Source organism: Phyllostomus discolor, chromosome 1 (assembly GCF_004126475.2).
Source record: "Phyllostomus discolor isolate MPI-MPIP mPhyDis1 chromosome 1, mPhyDis1.pri.v3, whole genome shotgun sequence".
Classification (NCBI taxonomy): Eukaryota; Metazoa; Chordata; class Mammalia; order Chiroptera; family Phyllostomidae; genus Phyllostomus; species Phyllostomus discolor.
The window spans coordinates 91,115,893-91,136,180 of record NC_040903.2 but is presented as its reverse complement, the minus strand read 5'-3'; the positions used below and the strand labels follow the sequence as shown (position 1 = coordinate 91,136,180).

The following is a 20,288-nucleotide window of genomic DNA, read 5'->3' as shown; positions in this document are numbered from 1 at the left end:
GTTTCTCTAAACCAACTAGCTGAACAATTTTCTACTGATTATGTGCTTAAAAGAAAAAGCAAAAATCACTTAAAAGAAGAAACTATATATAGAACAACCTTAGTTCTCAAGGCCTTTTAAGGACTGAAATGTAAAGTCATGATACACATGTAGGAAACCTCCATGGATAACGTGGTTTGGGGAGGTGCAGACATTATTAGGGAGGCATGGGCAGGGGGCAGAACTAGCGAGCTCTCCTAAAAGAAAAGCATTACCCAGGCCATATTTCCGCCAGTGCTCTTAGGACAGCTCACTCTTGCCTAAAAATAGAGTGTCCTCCTGGTGTGGGATATGTTTAGTTTTCAACCTGGGAGCAGAGTGTGATACTTACAAATTTGAGAAGGAAAGTGTTTTCCCGCAGAGCTCCAATGCACCCTGCAAATCCCAAAATGAACATCACTCCTCCCACCACAAGGAAGAGCCAGACCGGGTCAAAGCCGCCGAGGTCGGTGATGGAAGAGATGTTGGACAGAACTCCCTGCGGGCAGAAAAGAACACACAACAGGGCACCAGGTACCGGGTTAGTTCTCCAACGTGAAAAGATGATTACGATCGACTTTCCCCTCTCCCGAAGAAAAACTGCATAGGTCATCTGATCATTTGGTGTGATTAATACTCAAGAGACACTGCAAAAAAAAAGAAAAAGTAAAAACAGAAAACAACTTTCTTTCTAAGTCTAGCTAGGGCCGTATTTTAAGTAAAACTACATACAGCAAAGAAATGACCCCAAGAAACCATCCACAGACTCCTGTAGGGAGAAGATGTGGAAGTTGCCTTTGCCTTCCATGTCCTCAAACGTAAGTGTCTGGAGTAAACAGCACGTGTTTAAGAAAAATACCTCCCCTGTATACCTGAAACTAATACAAAATACTACCGAATGTAAACTGCAATTGAAAAATTAAAAAAATTTCAAAGGGGAAAAAAAAGAAAAACGCCTCCCACCACCCAGGAAGAAAGAAGGGTCTTCCTCGTCCCGGGACAAGGGGAAGTCAGACCAGGACCTGCATCGAGCCCTTGGCATTTCTCAGGAAACAGGGGGTCTTGATGCTGCTAACACTGCAGTCAGGCCCAGACACAGCCCTTAAAGGTCTTCCAAGCAAAAACTGCTCGTCGGGATCTGCCCCTGAGCTCCACAGATCTGTCAGGCTGAGATCCTCAAAGCTAAGAACTGGGGTTTAAATGATTTAGAAATCAAAGGTTACTCCCTGGGTTCCAACTCTTTTATTCTCTGACCAAAGGAACCCAGAGTAATCTCATTTCTCCACAAACAATGCCATTTCTTTACGAGGAGCCTTTCTCCATTAATGTGACCACATCAAATATCACCCAAAACTCTGTTAAAAATTAGGAGATATTTTTTTCTCTAAAATGCATTGTACAAAATTTTAATTCCTTCCTATAGAGACCAGCTACTGTTATTTTCAAACTGGATATATAGGAGTCTCAAATACTCAGTATCACCAATATTTTTCTTAGCTTATTATTTTTGAACTCTCACAATAGCCACAGAGTATCATGGTATAGTTGGCTATAAAGTCTTAATATTAAACAATTTGTTTTCACAGCATTTTCAAGAATCTAGAAGAATATAAAGTATTCATCTGATTTTATACTTGAGAAAAATGGAACCTAGAGAGGTTTGGTGAGTTGCTGAAAGCAATACAGCTATTGTTTTGGACCCAGAAAAGAATGTTTACTTCAGCACGTTGAAAAAAAATAAATAAGATTTATTTATTTAGAGGGGGAAAGAGGGGAAAAAAAAACACCCATGTGAGAGAGATACATCTATCAGTTGCTTCTCACATGTACCCCAAAACGGGACTGACCCGCAGCCCAGGCACGTGCCCTGACTAGGAATCCAACTGTTGACCTTTTGCTTTGCTGGACACACCCAGCCCTCTGCGCCACCCCGGCCAGGGCTGCACTCTTTTCTACCAAGTAGAAGCTGTGCACTTGCTTCCAAGCACTTCCCAGTCAGCACTAGTCAACACCTGACTCTAGGAGTTTTCAGGTTTGGCTCATTTTAAGGTAGTAGGAACATGTGAACATGAGTATATTATTCATTAAGTTATTTGTTTGGGATAGGGGGAGTATCACCTTAAGAACAATAATAGGATATTAATCTAGAACACATATGAGGAATTAGGAAGTCTTCAAGTACAACTTAAACCATATGAAAGAGGCCGAAGATTTAACTGAATCACAGATGAGGGGCTGGGAGACTGTGAAAGCACTTAGGAATGGAGGGAGTATTCACTGACTTCTGGGCTGACGTCACAACAGGCAGCCACACCCTGCACCCGACCGCAGAGACAGTGGCTAGATTCAGTCTTATGTGCTCAGAGTTCCCAGCTCTGAACTGTGAGTCCTGGTGGGACACGACACAGAGACACAGCAACCAATTGTGCACCTACACAAATGGGGCTAGGAAAAGTCACACAAAATCTAAGCAACAGTGCTGAGGATCCGTGTTGGAAATCAATCACTCTCTCCCCCTCAACACCTTTAAACACAGGTAGGAAGTTTTAGACCTTAGCTAGAGGAATAGAAGTCTTTGGGAGTACACAATAACAGTCTTAAAATTTAAAAAGTCAACTTAATTATGGGAGAGGTAGACTCAATTCACTCACACCAAAAGGAAGAGGCAGCAGAGGTGGAAGAGACAGGAAGGGACGTAAGGTCCACCCAAACAAGGCCTTCCCAACACCAGCCTGTCTGCAGCAATGGGTCAGAGAGGCTGCCTGAGAAACTGGCTCCCTTCTGGGGCGATGCTGAGACCTCTGTAGGCAGTGTTCCCGAGATTCCCAAGTTGGAGGGGAGACTGGAATTCACTGACTTTTAAGTTCCTTCCATGTTGAAGACCATTCTATGATTCCATCAGTTTTTAATGGGCTTCTTATTTGTGACTCACACTCAAGTCTGAGCAAAAGCAGGTTGCTCCCACTCTTCCATGCTCCCAGGCTAGACCCACAGAGCCCAGTGAATCACAAGGACAGTTCTCTGGTTAACACGGGCCCACCCAGCAAGCCGGCGAACCCACCTGCGCCTGAAACACTAAGGCACTTGCACCCCTGAGGCAAGAGGAGTACCATCCCAGGTCCAAGTAGGCTCCTGAGTCAGCTGTGCTCTCTGGGTTTCATCGGGAGGATGAGAATTTGGCTTCTCAGACAAACTCATTTTCATACTTTCACTCTCCTCAGCCAGTAGGTTGTTTTAATTGTCAGGCCTTTCACTGTTTCCGTGGAAACGACAATCACCAGGGGCTAGCTAGACTGCAGATTCTACTCATTTAAACCTAAATTCCAGCAAAAAAACAGGGCTGGAGACCGATACTGAGAGGGTGTGGGAAATGACATTCTGCAAAGCACAGAATGACCAAGAACTTTATTTTTAATGGATTCAGATTATACCCAGGTAGTTATACGGTGAAAACAAATTCAAATCTTAAAACACAAAGTGTGGAAGTCAATGCCCAGAGCCCTGAGGTTAGGACGTCACCCTTGCTTGCGCCTGCGAGATGTTTCCAATACGCAGGAAGGGCCGGCAGCCCCTCTGCTGCTGCCAGCACAGGGGGTAGGGGTGGGGGGGCAGCCGAAAGGAACACTGGCAACAACTGGATTGCAAAACTGACGGTGAGCTGACAGCTCAGCCTTCTGTTGGCTTCAAGATGGGGTCTCTCCTTGGACTTTGTAATTTTGTTAAGCTCAATTTGACGAAATGAATAAGAAGTGCTAGAACATGCCTGCCAGAGAATAATTATAATTAAAGCTTGTAGTTGACAAGAAGCTGGAAGAAAAAAAAAATCTAAGATTACAGTTAGGTGTGCCAAGTGATTTAAAATAGACATTCATTAGTGGTAAATCCTCAGGAATGTGTAAAAACAACACCAGCAGACACCTGGCCCTCTGGGAACCTGTGGGCACCACCTTCTTCTTCGGGGAAGCACACTTCACCCTTCTCATGGGAATTCCTTCTCCCCCAGATCTACGCCTCAGACCTGCCAATTCTCACAGGACCCCACCGGCTCAATGAGAGTTGAAAGCCTGAATTCCCTTCCTCAGAAACCAGGATTCAGAACACGCATTTCTCTCACATGGCTGCAGCTGTAAAACACCAAACTCTGCAGCCACGGGCAGTGTGGTTTTCACCACATGACCAAAACTGGAGCTCACACGTTGTGCTGGGAATAATGGATTGGGGGTGGGGTAGGGGCAGACAAGGGGTAGAAACAAGTGCTGAATTTAATACGGTTCCTTTTCTCAGCTGGCTGTTATTTCCAGTCAACAGAACCACTGAGCCCACGTGAACAGCTTTCCTTCATGTCAATTCACTAGCAATTCCACATCATTAATGACATGAGCTCTGGATGGAACTTCAGGTGCTATATCTATGTCACTGACAAATAATACATGATTTGAGTTCCAATTCTCCATGTACACTTGAATGTTCAGTCTTTGGGGCTAATTGCCAACTTATCAGAACTCAAATTTATTGAAAAAATAAATGCAAAATGTCACTTGGCTACCCTCTTCTGTACCCAGAACTTCTTGCTTATGCACGAAGTGTGCACACAGAGCCTGGCGTTTGCAGCCCACTTGTAACTTCTTATCCTTCTCCATGTGAATCCTGTAGGCATGGCCCTGGGAGGGAAAGAAGCCAAGTAGACTGGACCTTGTGGAGGAGGTCTGAAAATGCCCTGTGGAGCTGAACTGAACGGGAATGAGGATAAATGGATGACAAGCAGAGCAATTAGCCACATGTACTTATTCCTCTCGCCATTTCTTCTGGCCGATGTGAAAGTAGAAATCTGAACAGTAGCAACAGAGACAGAAAGGGAAAGAGTAAGAAAGAGAGCCAGAGACCAAGATTACAGTCACAAGAAAAATATATTCAAATACTACAGAGTCAAGAATAAAGGAGAATTTTCCACACAAATATTCTTTCTTTCTTTCCTTCTTTCTTTCTTTATTTTTAGAGAGGGAAGGGAGGGAGAAAAAGAGAGAAACATCAATGTGCGGTTGCTGGGGGTCATGGCCTGCAACCCAGGCATCTACCCTGACTGGGAATCAAACCACACAAGTATTCTTTATTGACACATTATTGAGATTAATGGGCTCTGGCCAGGTAGCCCAGCTGGTCAGATCATTGTCCCAATGCACCAAGGTTGCAAGTTTGCTTCCTGGTCAGGGCACACACAAGACTCAGCGAATGAATGCAATGAATGCATAAGTGGGTAGAACAAAATTAATGTTTCTATTTCTCTCTCCTTTCCTCTCTCTCTCTAAAAATCAATAAATTTTTAAAAAGGCAACCAATGAATACTTAAATAAGTAGAAAAACAAGCCAGTGTTCCTCTCTCATCCTTCTAAAATCAATCAATAAAAATTTTTAATGACTGTATTGATGAACACTGATGCAAATGAACATTTATAAGAATTCTATTCTTCAGGTCCATACTATTTGTGCCCATATCTCTATTCTTCTGCCCCGTGGTCACCTACAGTCCATGCCTGCTGCCGCAGCAGGCAGCAGGGGCAGGAACAAGTCAGCCAGGTCATCACGCACTGCCGTAATGATGGAATGCATACCAGTCAATTTTAAAAGGTGAAATAAACAAATATATTCAGCAAATTAGCCATTCCACAAATTGGCTTTTGGACAACTAGCTCTTGGCATATCGATTTGGAGCCTTGAGGAGTGATCCTCCAGTGAAATGGGAGATTCCCATTATCCATTGGGTGCCAGACAATATCTCTCAGGATGTAGCATGTCTCTAAAGAAGAATAAGACACACTAATGGAACATGTCTAAGGCCATATCATATAAGAGAAGTCTAGAAAGCCAACACAAATGTGTAGATGTGCACCCTCACAGTAAAAGGAAGGCTCTGGTATTCCAGCCCCCAAGACAAGCCTGCCCTGGGTGTGGCACAGAGCACCGCATCCTGCACACCATCCTGTGCAGTACGCAAGCCCACCTGGCTCACCTGACATTTCCCTGGACTCCTGAAACACATAAAGAAGGGGGCCTGGACAGGGCTGGATGTGGGGCAGAGAAACAGACAAGGCAATTAATACAGACACATTGTCCTGAATCCCAGTTCCGTTGCTTGCAACCAGTGTGATTTTGGGTGAGTTACCAAACCTGCCTAAGCCTCAGTTCCCACATCAGTGAAATGGTACCCTATGTCATACAGTTACGAGGATGGAGGAAACGGCCTAAGTAAATGGAAACACTCTGCTTGTGTTTGCATAAGGATTCAACAAAGTTTATCACCGCTGTCACGAGCATCACTATTGTATTACACCAAGAGGAAGACATCAGCTGCTACAGAAGTACGTAGGAAGGGCGTCCAATCCCAACCGCACAGGAGAGAATCTGTTTTGCTCTGGCACTTGCTCTGCCTGAGGCACTTCTGTGAAAAACTTCTGGCCACATCCAATGATCATGCCTGATGGGGGTGGCAGCAATGAACTTGCCAACCCAATCTTTTTTCTTGGGGAATTGAAGTCACCTAATTGACAATCAGAATAAAGGCAGAAAGAATCCATGAGTAAGCAAAAGCCAAAAGAAGACAGAGGCCATGAGTGGGTGGAAGCTAACAGTGCCCAGAAGTGGAGAAAGAAGCAGTGAGAACTCAGTCAACAGTGGTGAGCATGCTGAGCAGTAAGGCAGCTGTGTCCCCGCTGTGGCGGTGGCACCCTTGTGGGAGGCCGCTCTGAGTGGCGTGGGCCCAGCTCCCACTGGGAGATGCACAGGACCCACACCCATGGATAGGTTCTCCTGTGGGGAATCAGGCCTGCAATGTACCTAGGCTGCTATGAGTCTTGCTTTTGGCTAAAACTCCCTCACCCTAAATTGAGGACATGTATTGCAAAGCAACTTCCTAAAAACCATGCTAAACCTTCCAAGGATGAGTGTAAAGGGTTCAACTACTTTTGCCTTTTCATTTGCAAATATCCCTCTTCAGTGATGTGATTAGCAGCATTGGCTCCTTTGTTTTCTGTAAAAGGTAACCACCTAAAGCAAGCCTGTGCATAGTTAATGAGGACCTTCTTGTAATGTGTCCAGTAAGACAATAAAAGCTCACTGGAGCAAGGATTTAGGCTTTTGCTCCCCTTGAGAGAAAAGCCATACTGTCCCTTTTCCTCTACCGGACTCAGTAGTCCGTGTGAATCTCATTTCATCCACAGTGACTCGGACCCCACAAGCCGGGTTCCTCATCACACCCTGAACCAGGGCAGTGGCGCTTCTGCTGCGGGGCAGCAGAGTAGATGCACTGGTCGCCCAAACTTACTGCTCCTAAATGACCTTCCAGTCTCTGAGACCCTCCTGGTCCCTGTGAGACGACCTTGTTCCATGGTTTTATAAACACTGAATGTTTCACAAAGAATGAAAAATCAGCCCACCATCCTTCCGACCTGCATCTCCTCAACAGCACCTCGTACATTCATTTATCTCTGGAACTTAAGCAGCTTCTTCCCCACAGCTCCACCACTATTTCTTCTTGGAAGAGGTTTCTATGCACGTGCAGAAATGAAAAGGCAAAGCTCCAGAAGGGCTTCCAACCAATAAACCTCAGGAGTGTCTGTGGTTTTTTCCACCACCAGCACAGACCATCCTCTGTGTACCACCTGGCAAGCTTCAGTTCCTTCTTTCAACCCACACAGAAAAGAAATGCAAAAATAGCATTAATAAGCCCCGAAGGTCTGGGACTCTTCTGCTCTGGCATAGACAAGCACATTCCTTCCAGCCGCTGGATGAGAAACAGAGACAGGCATATGGAATGCGCACCCAAAGCCAGGCCAGATGGACCCCTCCGAGATTTATGAGACTGGGTCCTGATTCACACACCCCTCTTTAAACCAGACCCCAATGGTTTAAGGCAAGAGTTTTCCTGGAGGGAAAGGAGCATTTCCCTACTTGACAAAGGATGATAAAATAGGCCATCTGAAAGAAAATGAGCTTCTCAAGGGGGGACAGTCCTGGAGTTGGAGATAAGGTTTTCAACAATGCCCACGGAAAGACCACACTGCACCACAGCAAAACCTGCCCCTTAAAAAGTCATCAGGCCCTGGCCAGCTGGGTCAGTTGGTTAGTGGCATCCTGATGTGCCAAGGGTGCAGGTTTGATCCCTGATCAGGATCAACCAATGAATGTGTAAATAAGCGGAACAACAAATTGACGTTTCTTTCTCGCTCTCTCATCAATTAAAAAAAATTTTTAATTTATCAAAGATCTTCAAAGAATGTTATAGGGCAAAGCACTCTGCAGACCCCAAAATATCCACGCATCTAAGAACTTGCTGCAGAGCCCAGAGAGAGGCAGTAGAACATGAACAAAAAGGTGCTCGATAGACCCTGGGCAGCCCAGGGTGGTGTAGGTGCACCGGGGCGGCATAACCCAGGGCCTGGCAGAGATGCAAGGTTAAAGGCAGGCTAGCCATTCTAAGGATGTGGTATCCCTTTTTCTTTTGTCAAAGTCACCAGTTGAGACTAAAAGTAATTCCCTCTTGTCAAAAGTGGTTACGACCTGCCTTTGGGGAGGCACAGCTGCCTTGAGTCCCATCACTGGGCCGCTCACAGGCCGGGAAACCACGAGCACCACCCTGGTGCGAGTGACTGCCCCTGAATATGGAAACACAACCACCTGCAAAAGTGTCACTTTTCAGAAATCTGGCATGTTCCTAGCCACTCTCCAGATACTTTCACTTGCATTTTCAGAAGACAGGAGACAGGAACATTCCTGTGTAAGTATAAGGTTTAAACTGTGACATGTGATGTGCCCCCAAACTAAAACAGAAGCGAAGTCCTGCCTGGTGGTGGGTAGTCACTGTGTTCTGGGGCCTCAGAGACACAGCTTTCTTAGTTACTGAGCAAATACTTTCATGGGGATCACCTGAGGGGTTCCAGGGACTGTGTTACTCGTAAGTATTCAGGGTGGTAGTGTGGTGACCCTCAGTCACCAGGCTAGGGGATGACAAGTGAGTAGAGAGTGTTGGGCAGACATATTAGCTAGTGATGTCACGGGGAACAGAGGGGTGGGGCACATGCCCGTCGGCAAGTGAAGAGACGAAGTGACAGGACCTGGCCCCCGGAGGGGTCTATGCAGATGTGGGACAAGGGGTGAGAGGAGACTAGGATGGCAGGGTGCAGCTGGGTTTGAACATGATGGCTTTTGAGCAGAAGAAGGCCCAGATCGTTTGGGCATTTAGCAAGCTCATTCCGTAGGCAGTGGCGCATGGGTAGGCTCTGTGGTCATCACCGGGCTGGTGATGCCAACGGCTGGCACCACAGTAACATAAAGGCCACACTACTGAACAAATAAGCCTGGACTACTGCACCCTCACAATAAGCCTAGCAAGTAGGACTATTATTCATGGCAAGAAATAGACCCAGAAATAGAGTTACCTGCCCAGTCACCCAGGTAAGCAAGTGGCAGAATGGATGTGAGGCCAGCCTGTCTGACCCCAGAGCAGGGTCTGAACCACGACGCTCTACTGTCTGAAAACAGCGAAGAGTTGTGGATGAAGATCCTCACTTCTACCACAACACTATATACCTGCTTCTAAAATGTTAGGAAAAATCTGTGGCCACATGGATCAGGTGGTTGGAGCATTGTTCCATGCAAAGGTTACCAGTTCGATCCCTAGGCATGGTCAGGGCACATGCCTGGGCTGTGGGTTCGATTCTCAGTTGGGGCGCATATGTTTCTCTCTCTCTCTCTCTCTCTCTCTCTCTGTCTCTCTCCCTCTCTCTCTCTAAAAATCAGTGGAAATATGTTCCTGGGTGAGGATTTAAAAAAATTTAAAAAATAAATGTTATAGAAAAGTATGTACCATGATGTTAGAATGATCTTCTTACCTCAGACTGATCACTGTCTGAAAAACAGGCACAAAGCACTTCTTTCTCTCACATGCCTCAGTGAAATCCGGTGGATAAAAGGGGTCAAAGGGAGGACCGAGGGAGGGGATTAAGATTTCTCTGGAGAAAGTGGTTGCTGTGCTTTGTGACACCACTGCCCTAAACCTAGTGAGAATTTTCAAGGGGACCCCTGGGGGAGCTCTGAGACAGAGTGACTGGGGCCTGGCTGCACCCAGAGAAGTGCCTGGGGGTGTGTCCACCCCTGCCCTGGAGCTCTAGGAAGAAGGGCAGGCTCCAGGGCAGGTGAGGGCTGTTCTGGCGTGATTGGCCTCACCCCCCAGATGAGTGTGTCCAGGAGAAAACATGAGATGAGCACAGGAAGGCACTTGCAATGAGAAAAGACCTCAGAAGGCACAGTTCAGGGGAGCACTGGATGAGGAAGATGGCCCAATCTGAGCAGGGGCACCAGGCAGCCACCTAGATCAGTGATACCCAATACTGGACCAAGGAACTCATCAGGGAAACCTCAAAAAGACCAGAGAGCACCCCCTTTACCATCTTCCAGGCCCAGATGGCAAAGCCCTAACCCCCTCTTCTGCCCTGGAAGGAAGCAGGCAGAGGAACATCTGATGAGTGGGGGAGAGGCCACAGGACGAAGCCGGGAAGGAAGGTCTCGCCCTGTTCCCCTCTTCAGGGGCCCAAGGCAGATGGAGCTGGGCACAGGAGAACACTTTAAGCCAGAGTTAGGTTTGGAGTTTTAATTATTATCCTGCCCTGTGTAGTAACCCAGCCTGGACTTGTGCCTCAAAATGAGAGTGGGCTGTGGTATCTGAGAGCATGACAAAATCCCTGAAGTTTTGACCCCATCTGATTTTCATTCTTGAGAAAACCCTCTAAGTTTGGAGGGACATAAAAAGAAAAAAAATAATTCTCAATCTACCTCACATGTTTGTCCAATGTAGTGATGACAGCACGTCAGGTCGCATAGGCTAGCTTTCCAGGTACTGAGCAAGAGCTGTTATTTTTTAGATTTCTGCCTACAACCGAACACTTGAGGAGATTACTTGGACACCATTTTGGTCAATAAAATAAAATCTTCAAAGAAGAATTGTCAGTATCTCAGAAATGTCTCCTTAACGCAGCTTCAAGGCATGTATTTTTCTGTTCAAGTTACCTCATCGCATCCACCGACCTCTGCCCTCAGGCTACGGAAACTTGCGCCATTGCTAGGAACGGCCTGAACCACTGGATCTCGCAGTCTCCAACGTGACTTCTTGGGAAAGGAGGGAGTTTTTCCAAAGTGAGTCTACCATAGTGTTGTTACAAGAACAGCTGGAAGGTTCCAAAGTGAGACTTGCAATTACAGACAATGGTAGGGGGAACGCCTAGAGGAAAAGAGTCTCCATCATCCCCAGGAAAACCGGTGATAAGGTCAAGACGGGTGGCCGTTGTTCTGACTCCCATTCCCAAAACAGGGTCAGGAACTACCAACTCTGTCCTTAGAGCCCAGGGAGTGGCTTGAGGATGATGGAGGGCTGGAGAGGGGCCCGGGGGAGAGGGTCAGACTTCCAGTGTAACCTCTCTGGGCCTCAGTTTCCCCACCTCTGAAACAGCAGGTCACCCTTCTCTAAAAGTTTAATCTTAAGGATATAGAGATCACAAACTCCTGTGTGAAAAGCTATTTTTCCTGTATGGTCCTCTACAATGTATAAGGGTTTTGGGGTTTTTTGCATATTCCCATTTAGTCACAGACGAAGTCTGGGCCTCCATGGTGTGGGGAGGCAGGGTGCTAGAACTGAGCATAAAAGGGCAAAGGTGACAGACTCCTGCTCTCAAGCGGTTTTCAGGCCCCACAAGCCAGGATGCATTACACCCTCCAACCGGTATAGGCTTGTGCTGTGCGTGGGGGTTGGGGGGGCAGGGGAGGTGAGGAAGGAGGAGCAACAGAACTTTGAACTTGCAATGAAGGATAGTGAAGGACACCCTTCTTGCTCTAAAAAGCTAAATGTCTCTTCATCCTCAACACCTCCGCTGGCAGCACCTCACTGGTGAAGATACATCAGCGATTTATCTATCACTCTGCCTCTTGCCTCCATCCACCTAAAAACAGTCATGAGCATAAATGTTAGACAAAATGGAAAAGTCAAGTTACCCCTAATTTTTCCACAAATTGAGACAATCATAAATACATTCTCATTTTTTATGTCAGAAATAAATGGTTACTTTCTTTCCTGACATCCAGAATTAATAATGGATGTTGTTTCTACCACCGTACCACTATCAAATCAGACATCAGAAACCACACGCAATTTTACTTTATTTTATGCTGTTAACGTAGTGTGCTTGCTAGAGCGAGATCTGAGGCAGCTATTCACTTCTGTAACTGAGCCATATGAGCCACAAAATAGTCAGGGTTTAAAAGAATGCTTTCATCCTTCATTTGCTCATTCATTCTTTCATGAGCAATGTTTTCTGAACACCTACTATGTGCCAGTTAAATGTTCTAGGTACTGGAGTACAGAAGTGAACAAAAGCCTCCACCCTCACAGGGAAAGACAGCAACAAACTTCTTAGCACGAAAGTGTAAATCCTATGAAAACGCAAGGGGAGAAACTCAGGGGAGGGCAGAAGAAAAGGCCCAGGGTGAGAGTGACAGTGCCTATGGACAAAGGTGACATCTGGGCAGCGATCAGGAAGGAGAGAAAAGTGACAATGTGAATTCTGGGGGGAGACTACAACAGATAGTGAAGAGCAAGTGCAAAGGCCCTGGGGTAGTAAGTTATGTTTGAGATTCTGGCAGTAAAGCAAGATGATGAGTGGAGGCTTGCATGAATGGGGTGGGGGTAGGGGGGTGCACAGTGTGCGAAATAAGGTCCCAGAAGTAACGGGGTACCACATACTCATTGCTTTGGGCAAAGTTCATTGGAGGATTTGGAGTGGAGAAGTGACAGAACCTGCCTTACGTTTTTGAAGGACCACTCTGGATGCTGCGTGGAGATGGGCCTGGGGCGCGGGGGAGGCACGCATGAGCAATGCAGGCAAGACGTGGTAGCAGCCCAGAGCGGGGTGTAACAGCAGAGATGATTAGAAGTCAGATTCTCAATATACTCCCAAAGGAGAGTTGACAGCATTTGCTGACAGACTGAATGTGGTGTAAGAGAAAAGAAAGAAGGGTGTCTGGAACACCCAAACAAGTGGAAGACCAGAGCTGCTGTTTGTTGCGATTGGGAAGAGCAGGTTGGGGGTGGGGGTGGGTGTTAGGAGTGTTGTCTTAGATTGCTCAATTTCAGAAGCCCATCGGGCATTTAAGGTGGAGGTGGTATGTAGGCCATACAAGTCTGGAATTCAGATGAGGTCGGGAGCACAGATTTAAATTCGGAAGTAGTTAGCATTAGATACCATTTAAAGCCCCAAGCCTGGCAGGGGTGTCCAACCCACAGCCACAGGCCACATGCAGCCCAGGATGGGCATGAATGCAGCCCAACACAAAATTGTTAATTTACTTAAAACCCTTTTTTGGCTCATCAGTTTTCATTAGTGTTTGTGTATTTAATGTGTAGCCCAAGACAGCTCTTCTTCCAGTGTGGCCCAGAGATGCCAAAAGGCTGGACACCCCTGGAAGAGCGAGAATGAAGATAGAGAAGAGGCCCCAGGACCCAGCCTGGAGCACTGCAAAATTTAGAGGTCGGAGAGGTGAGCTGGGATTAGCAAAGAAGTGTGAGACGGAGAACCAGGAACATGGGCTATCTTGGAGGCCAAGTGAGGAAAGTGTTTCTAGAAGGGAGAAATGGTAAACCATGACTTAGTCCTAGCTTTCCTGATAAGGGTTTCTGAGTACCTGGGTGAGACAGTGATGTGCTCCATGACCCAGACAGGTTCAATAAGAAAGTGGCAGGATCAGTAAGTCCCTCGGCTGGTTAGTCAGAGATAAATTGAAGGCTACAGTCTAGCTATAAAGACAAGATGCAGAAAAACAATCTGATGTCATGACAAGTGGAAAGGTTATAAACGCGTGGCACCCCAGGGCAAACATAAGCAAGTGTCAACCCCAAAGAAAATTTCTAGTGACATATCATTCAGCTCTGTCCTCGGCCTGCTTGACATATCAGTGGCTTTGATCAGTGATAACTAAACTTGACTGCAATCAGAATAACCTAAGAGGCTCATGAAAATTGAGCATCCCTGTGTCCAGCCAGACCTACTGAATCGGGATCCCCCCTGCTGGCACTGGGGCAAGGAGTTAAAGGAAGGCCTGAGCAGAGGGAGCAGGTTGATCAAAACATACAGCTAAAACCAAGTTGAGTGGAATGTGGAATGTGCTAGAAGATGACAGCTGGGTAAATGTAGAATCCTGCATTTGACTCTGGATAGGGTATACCTAGCTGGATCTGAGACCAGCTTGAACTCTCAGTGATCAACCATGTGACCTCAATCTTCACGGACAGCACATGACGGGAAAAGGCACATAACTCAGCCATACGCACAATGTCCCCTAAAGCACTCTCTCAGTGGGACAGAGGACACATGGGAGGGAGGTCAGAGGAGCATGACCAAGATGCTGACAGGACTCCACCCAAAGAGAAGCAGATGTTTAGCCAAGAAACTCAGAAGAAAACAGGACTCCACCCTGAATACCTCAAGGGCCAATATGGAGAAGGACTTATTCTGTGGGATCCAAGAGGGTAGATCCATAACCAATGAGTGAAAACTACTAAGATATGATTCTACTTTGGTGGAAGGAAGGTCTTTTCAACAGTAGGAGTAACCCAAAGAGACAGAAGTAGTGAGTGTTTTGCTGTAGGAATAAACTCATGCACACTTTAAATCAGCAGTCACTGCAATGCTTTACGTGCATATGTTTACGTGTTACATACACATGTGCACCCTTGCTAGACTAGAAGTCCCCTGAGGAATTTCAACCCCAGTGTCCAGCACCAGCCTGCCCTGCACTCTGTGCACAATGAACGTTACCGGAACGAACGAGCTGCTCGTGGCTGGATGCCACCAAGCCTGCTGTGCAACTGCAAGTCATGCTACACAACTGTTCACGGTCCTCCTAAAACAGCAGATCCTGTTATTTCTGAAAAGCTGCATGTAAACCACTTTTCTCTGGAGACAACAGTTATCCTCTGCATCTTCACAGTCGACTTGGAATTCAGAAATGAATGATTTAACTATTATGTATAACAGTCAATAGTAATACTAGCCCTAGGTTTAAAACTTGGCCTGGTATTACATAAGTACAAGCGATAATAATTTTTGCCTCCAAAGTCTCTGTAGTTCACAGAAAAATGCGTGTTGAAAAAATCTGATCCTTCCAGCTGTGACCCAATTCAGAGACTTGCCCTCCAGGCCTCCTCTCATGTAAATGTCACTGCATCTCTTCTTGGGGGGATTTATTTACTGATTCATGGGCTGGGGTGATCAGCCTGCAGGAGGAAGCTACCCACCACCCTTGGCCAGCTGTGGTTCACCTCAACGCCACCCTGTCAAGAGGCCTGCCTGGTCGAGCTTAGAAGTTAACCCAAAGGGAATTGACAGAGCAGGCTTTGCAGTTACCAAGGCGATGGATGCACATCATATCCTCCTTAAGAGCCCCCAATACCAAACCAATTCTCTGGTCCATGAATCAGAGCCAGGAATGCATCTAAAACCTAGGGCATCTTCCCAAGCCACTATTCTGCCCTAGTCCCCATGCAGGGGCAGACGGGCCACAGTCGAGCATCCAGGAGAGAGAGCCATGTCCCCCAGAAGCATTTAGTTTACTGCAGGCACTGTCTTAGGGGCCATCTCATTTAATCCTCATAACAATCCTATGAGGTGATAGTGCCCCACTGCACAAATGGGAAAAGGATATCTCGGAGAAGTTGACACAGTTGCCCGAAGTCACACAGATGGTAAACGGACAAGCCAGTACTGGAACTCAGGTCTGTTCAGCCCCTAAACTGTACACAGCAAATAAAGCAATCTTAAAGCAAAAAGCCAGCTCAGGACACTCCCCTGTCAAAATGCCCTGGTGACTTCCTCTCAGCCAAATTTCTGCAGGACCCCACCTGCTCAGGCTTCTGCCCACCTCTCTTGCCCCATGCCCTATTCTTCTTGCCCTTGTTCTCTCCCTTCCAACCCTACCGGCCTTCCTCCTGTTCCTAGGAATCACCACCTCTCTGACTCCGGGCTACCACTCTTGCTAATCCCTCTGCCCACAATGCTATGCTCCCCAGCCCCCTGCAGGTCCCTCTCACTTCATCCAGGTCCCGCTCCAGTGCCACTTCCTCAGGAGGCCATTCCCAACTGCTCTATCAAAAAGAGTGATAGAGAGTGGCTGTCACCACTCTCTAACTAGCCCTCACCCTCCACCTTACCTTTCTTGGCTGCCCTTACCAGTACCAGGACGCATATACTTGGTTAGTAAACTGCTCGTTGTCAGCGCCCCCACTGGAATACAAGCTCCAGGGGGGCAGGGACTCTGTCGTCACTCACTGCCGCTCCCCCGAGTCCAGGGCCCACGGGCGGCCAGTGCATGCCAAACCAGGTTGCTGTATGCCCTCCACCCTCTGTCACCTCCATCTGGTCTCAGCACACAGAGGGCTGCTACACAGTAAGTGGGTGACCTTGTCCGAGTAACTTCAGATCTCCAGAGAAACCTTCCATTTACTAAGTGGCCCTGACAAAGAAGGGACTGAAACTTCATCCCTCCCTGAAGACCGCATCGCCCTCCTGCTCTGATATTTGCGAGTTTTAGAATTTTGTGATTTTATCAGAGAAGAGACATTTGGTGCAGCTGATGAAACAAAAAGACAATTATATTTCACAAAAAGAGAAAAAAAACCCTTCAAAACAACCAATTGTCTGTTTATTGCCAGAACAGACAATTAGTTCATTTAATGCCTTCCAGCATCTGTTCAAAGCAGATAGAAATGGACTCTTATTAAAGGAGAGTTATACAAAGCTGCACGATCCAGCACTGAACCAACCCGAGGGCTTCTAAAAGTGGAATTTCTGTGATTCCACCAATGCAAATCTCCAAGCTTATAAGGGGATTGAGGCAGAAGCTGGTCATAATCCAAGAGAAGACCGGTATTCAACATTAAAGTTTCTAGAGATAAAATTATCTCTGTTTGGGGAACTTAGTTTGTCTCCCTGCATTTTTCCATAAAGCATTTTACATTCTGCACAAGTATTTTTGTAAATAAACAGTGGGTTGTTAGTTTCAAAACTTGGGATTTACTTTGAGTTTTATTTGATGCATTCTATCCAAACATTGTTGTAGTTGTGGAAATTTATACTGGCATCTGAGAGGCATTTGTTTACTGTGCTTTCTTAGTTTTTCTCTTTCTTCTTAACACATATAATACTTCAAAGAAATGCTTGGCTTCAGGCCCTGGTCAAACTCAAAAGGGTGAAATACCAAAGAGATAAGAGAACAATCTTCTGGGAAAATTTAAGCTAACCTCTTAGTTTACAACTTTTAACCAATCCATCCACTCCCTCATTCTTACAAGGTGGGAAATGATAAAGCTTTACTGTGTAGCCAAATACCAGAACAGATAAAATGCTGCCAGCAATTTTACTTCCAAAAAAGGGAGAAGAAAAGAGTTTGTATTTGTCTTTGAATTCCAGTGCTTGGCCTCAGTAGGGGAAGTTATACAGAAAATATTAAAAGGTGCGGATGGAAAGTAAAGAGCGAACTTAAGAGCATACACTGCTCAGAACAGTGTATCTTCACTGAATCTTGGAATATGCTCCTCCCCACTGCCAGATTTTTTTCCTTTTACTATACTGTATATGATCATAAATTCTGAATATTCCTAAATGTTTTCAATCAGCAGACAAGTGTCCACATTCTATAGCATTAGTGGTAAGTTTATCTAATTCAACAAATTATACCCAGCTTCTTTCACAAGATAGGCTAACAGCTTACCCCATAATGCTCACACTTAAAAAAAAAAAAAAAAAAAAAAGATCTTTATGGCTTGAGCAACCTTCCAAAAGGTTAAAAACAAATAGAAAGAAGGCTGTAGGTTGTTCAGTGATATTTATGATCATTACTGAAATTCTTGTGCCGATATTAGGAAATGTTTCATGGAAACCCTCATCTCTGACTAACTGATAAAATTCCAATACACAGCTGGCTGCACACATGTATTGTCACTTCTGTGATTATTCTGATACAGTGATCACTTTATGTTCCACCCTTAAGGAGTCTTTGAAATATGCCATTATCTTGCAAAACACTTTCCTTCAAGAATCATGGTTTGTTTGTTTTTTAAATTTTTATTGAATGTTCCTGAGTGACACTGGTTAATAAAATTACATAGGTTTCAAGTATGTAATTCCACAATACAGCATGTGGACATTGTATTGTGTGTTCACCACCCAAAGTCAAGTCTCCATTTATGCCCCCTGGGCCCTCTTCCCCTTCTTCCTTCACCCCCTTTCCCACTGGTAATCACCCTACTAGTATCTGTGTCTATAAAGTTTTTATTTTTTGTTGTTTAATTCTTTTGCCTTTTTCACCCAGTCCCCCAAACCATAACTGCTTATACTCTGCAGTTTCAAAGAGGAAGAAAAGACAACCTCCAGCAGTACAATGTGCAGCCCCAGATACGTACATTTCCAAGACAGTCACTTACTTTTTCGTTCCACGCCCACAGTCCAATTCCAAGAAATGCTATTCCCAAAAACTGAAAGAAAGAGAGAAAGCAGTATAAATATAAGGGTAAACACCATGTTTTTACTAATATAAATTAGAAAGTTTTCTATCAATTCTTTTGCCACTTTACCTGGCTGAGAAATAGTTCTCTCTAAAATCTGTGTAACAGTCTAACAGAAAACAAAACAAAACACAATCCCCTTGATTAAAGTTACTGCAGCATTAAAAAGTGTTGGTTTAAAAAAAATGCAGTGTGTACATATGCAATGAAATATTATTCAGTCTTTAAAAAGAAGGAAATCCTACAAAATGTGACAATAGGGATGAACCTGAAGGACATTATGTTAAATTAAATAAGCCAGACAGAGACCGTAAATACCACTTGGCATCACTTGTATGTAGAATCTAAAAACAAGTAAGTCAAATTCATAGAAACAGAGTAGAAAAGTGGTTACCTGGTGTAGGGGAAGTAGAGGGAGATGAGTAAAAGGGTACACACTTTTTGTTAAAAGATAAATAAGATATGAGAATCTAACGTACAAAGTGGTAGCTACAGTTGATAATGTACTGTACGATTTAAATTTGCTAAAAGAACAGAACTTGAATGTTCTCACCAAAAACAAAGGTAACCACGTGAGAGCATAGATGTGTTTATTAACTTGATGGGTGGAATCCTTCATAATGTGTATATGTATCAAATCATCATGTGTACTCTTTAAATGTCTTATAGTTTTGTCACTTTATGCTTCAGTAAAACTGAAAAAATAAATAAAAGTTTTAAAGTAAAAAAGGGGCTGGGGACATGTAGGTGCTTAGAAATAATTCGGGTTATGAATAATAAGGAGGCAGAATCTTGAATGAGATCAAAGTCATCCATAACGTTTAATGGTGCCTCTGTGGGCAGAGGAGGCACAGCACACGCCCCCACAAATCCAAGCCGGGGTGCCAGGAAAGGAAAACCAGGGACATGTGTTGGGAAGAGCTGGCGACTCTCTTCACCACCAAACCATCACAGACGGGCCAGGCCAGAGAGGGCGCACGGAAGCCCCGCTGTCCCTCAACACGGTCTTTGTCACTCCTTCAAAAGGCAGCATGAATCATCAAGTCCAAAGTGACCTCAAGAAAATTCCTGGATGCTTCTGTTCTTTGGAAACATAAATTACTTATACTTGAGAGGACTTCCATGACTCGGCCTGGTCAACCCAGCTCCACAACTTTGTGTGTGGCACGGAGCACACAAGTGACACGAAGCCGAGTTAAAGGGGGACACAGCACACTCAGCCAAGGCAGAGGTGTCCCTCATGCACAAACACGGATCTCTCGTGCTGCCCATCAACTGTGGTGATTATGGGGGGGGGGGGGGGGGGCCGCGTGTGGTGGGAGAGGAACAATTAGTAAGACCAGGGGGTCTTTCTATTTTAATTCGTCCTCAGTCTAGTCCATCTGTTCTAAGACATGCATTTCCACCTCACCGCGCCCATACTTTAACATCTCTGAAATTGGGAAGTGTCTTACAATCGATGGTACCTCATAGTTGTTTTTCCTTAATTGTACCAAAAATACTACATGACTTCTAATCAGGGTGTCACAGGTTTGATGACACATTGTACGGTGCTGTCCGCCCACGAAGAGCTCAATGGTCAGAACTGGGTGTAACTGGCCACGAGGAAAGACTCACTCCTCATCTTCACCAACAATAGCAACTCAGAATTTCCTTTCCAAACACTAAAGCG

At 45.5% G+C, this 20,288-nt stretch overlaps 1 protein-coding gene across 1 annotated transcript in view; it reads right to left on the bottom strand.

Annotated features, from left to right (window-relative positions):
- Positions 1-20,288, bottom strand: part of TSPAN5 (tetraspanin 5) — a 169,692-nt gene that overhangs the window by 12,938 nt on the left and 136,466 nt on the right. The window contains exons 2-3 of the mRNA XM_028506406.2: positions 18,536-18,586; positions 371-517 (exon numbers count right to left, since the gene is read on the bottom strand). Coding sequence (XP_028362207.1) covers positions 371-517; positions 18,536-18,586 — 198 coding nt within the window. The remainder of the gene's footprint in view (positions 1-370; positions 518-18,535; positions 18,587-20,288) is intronic.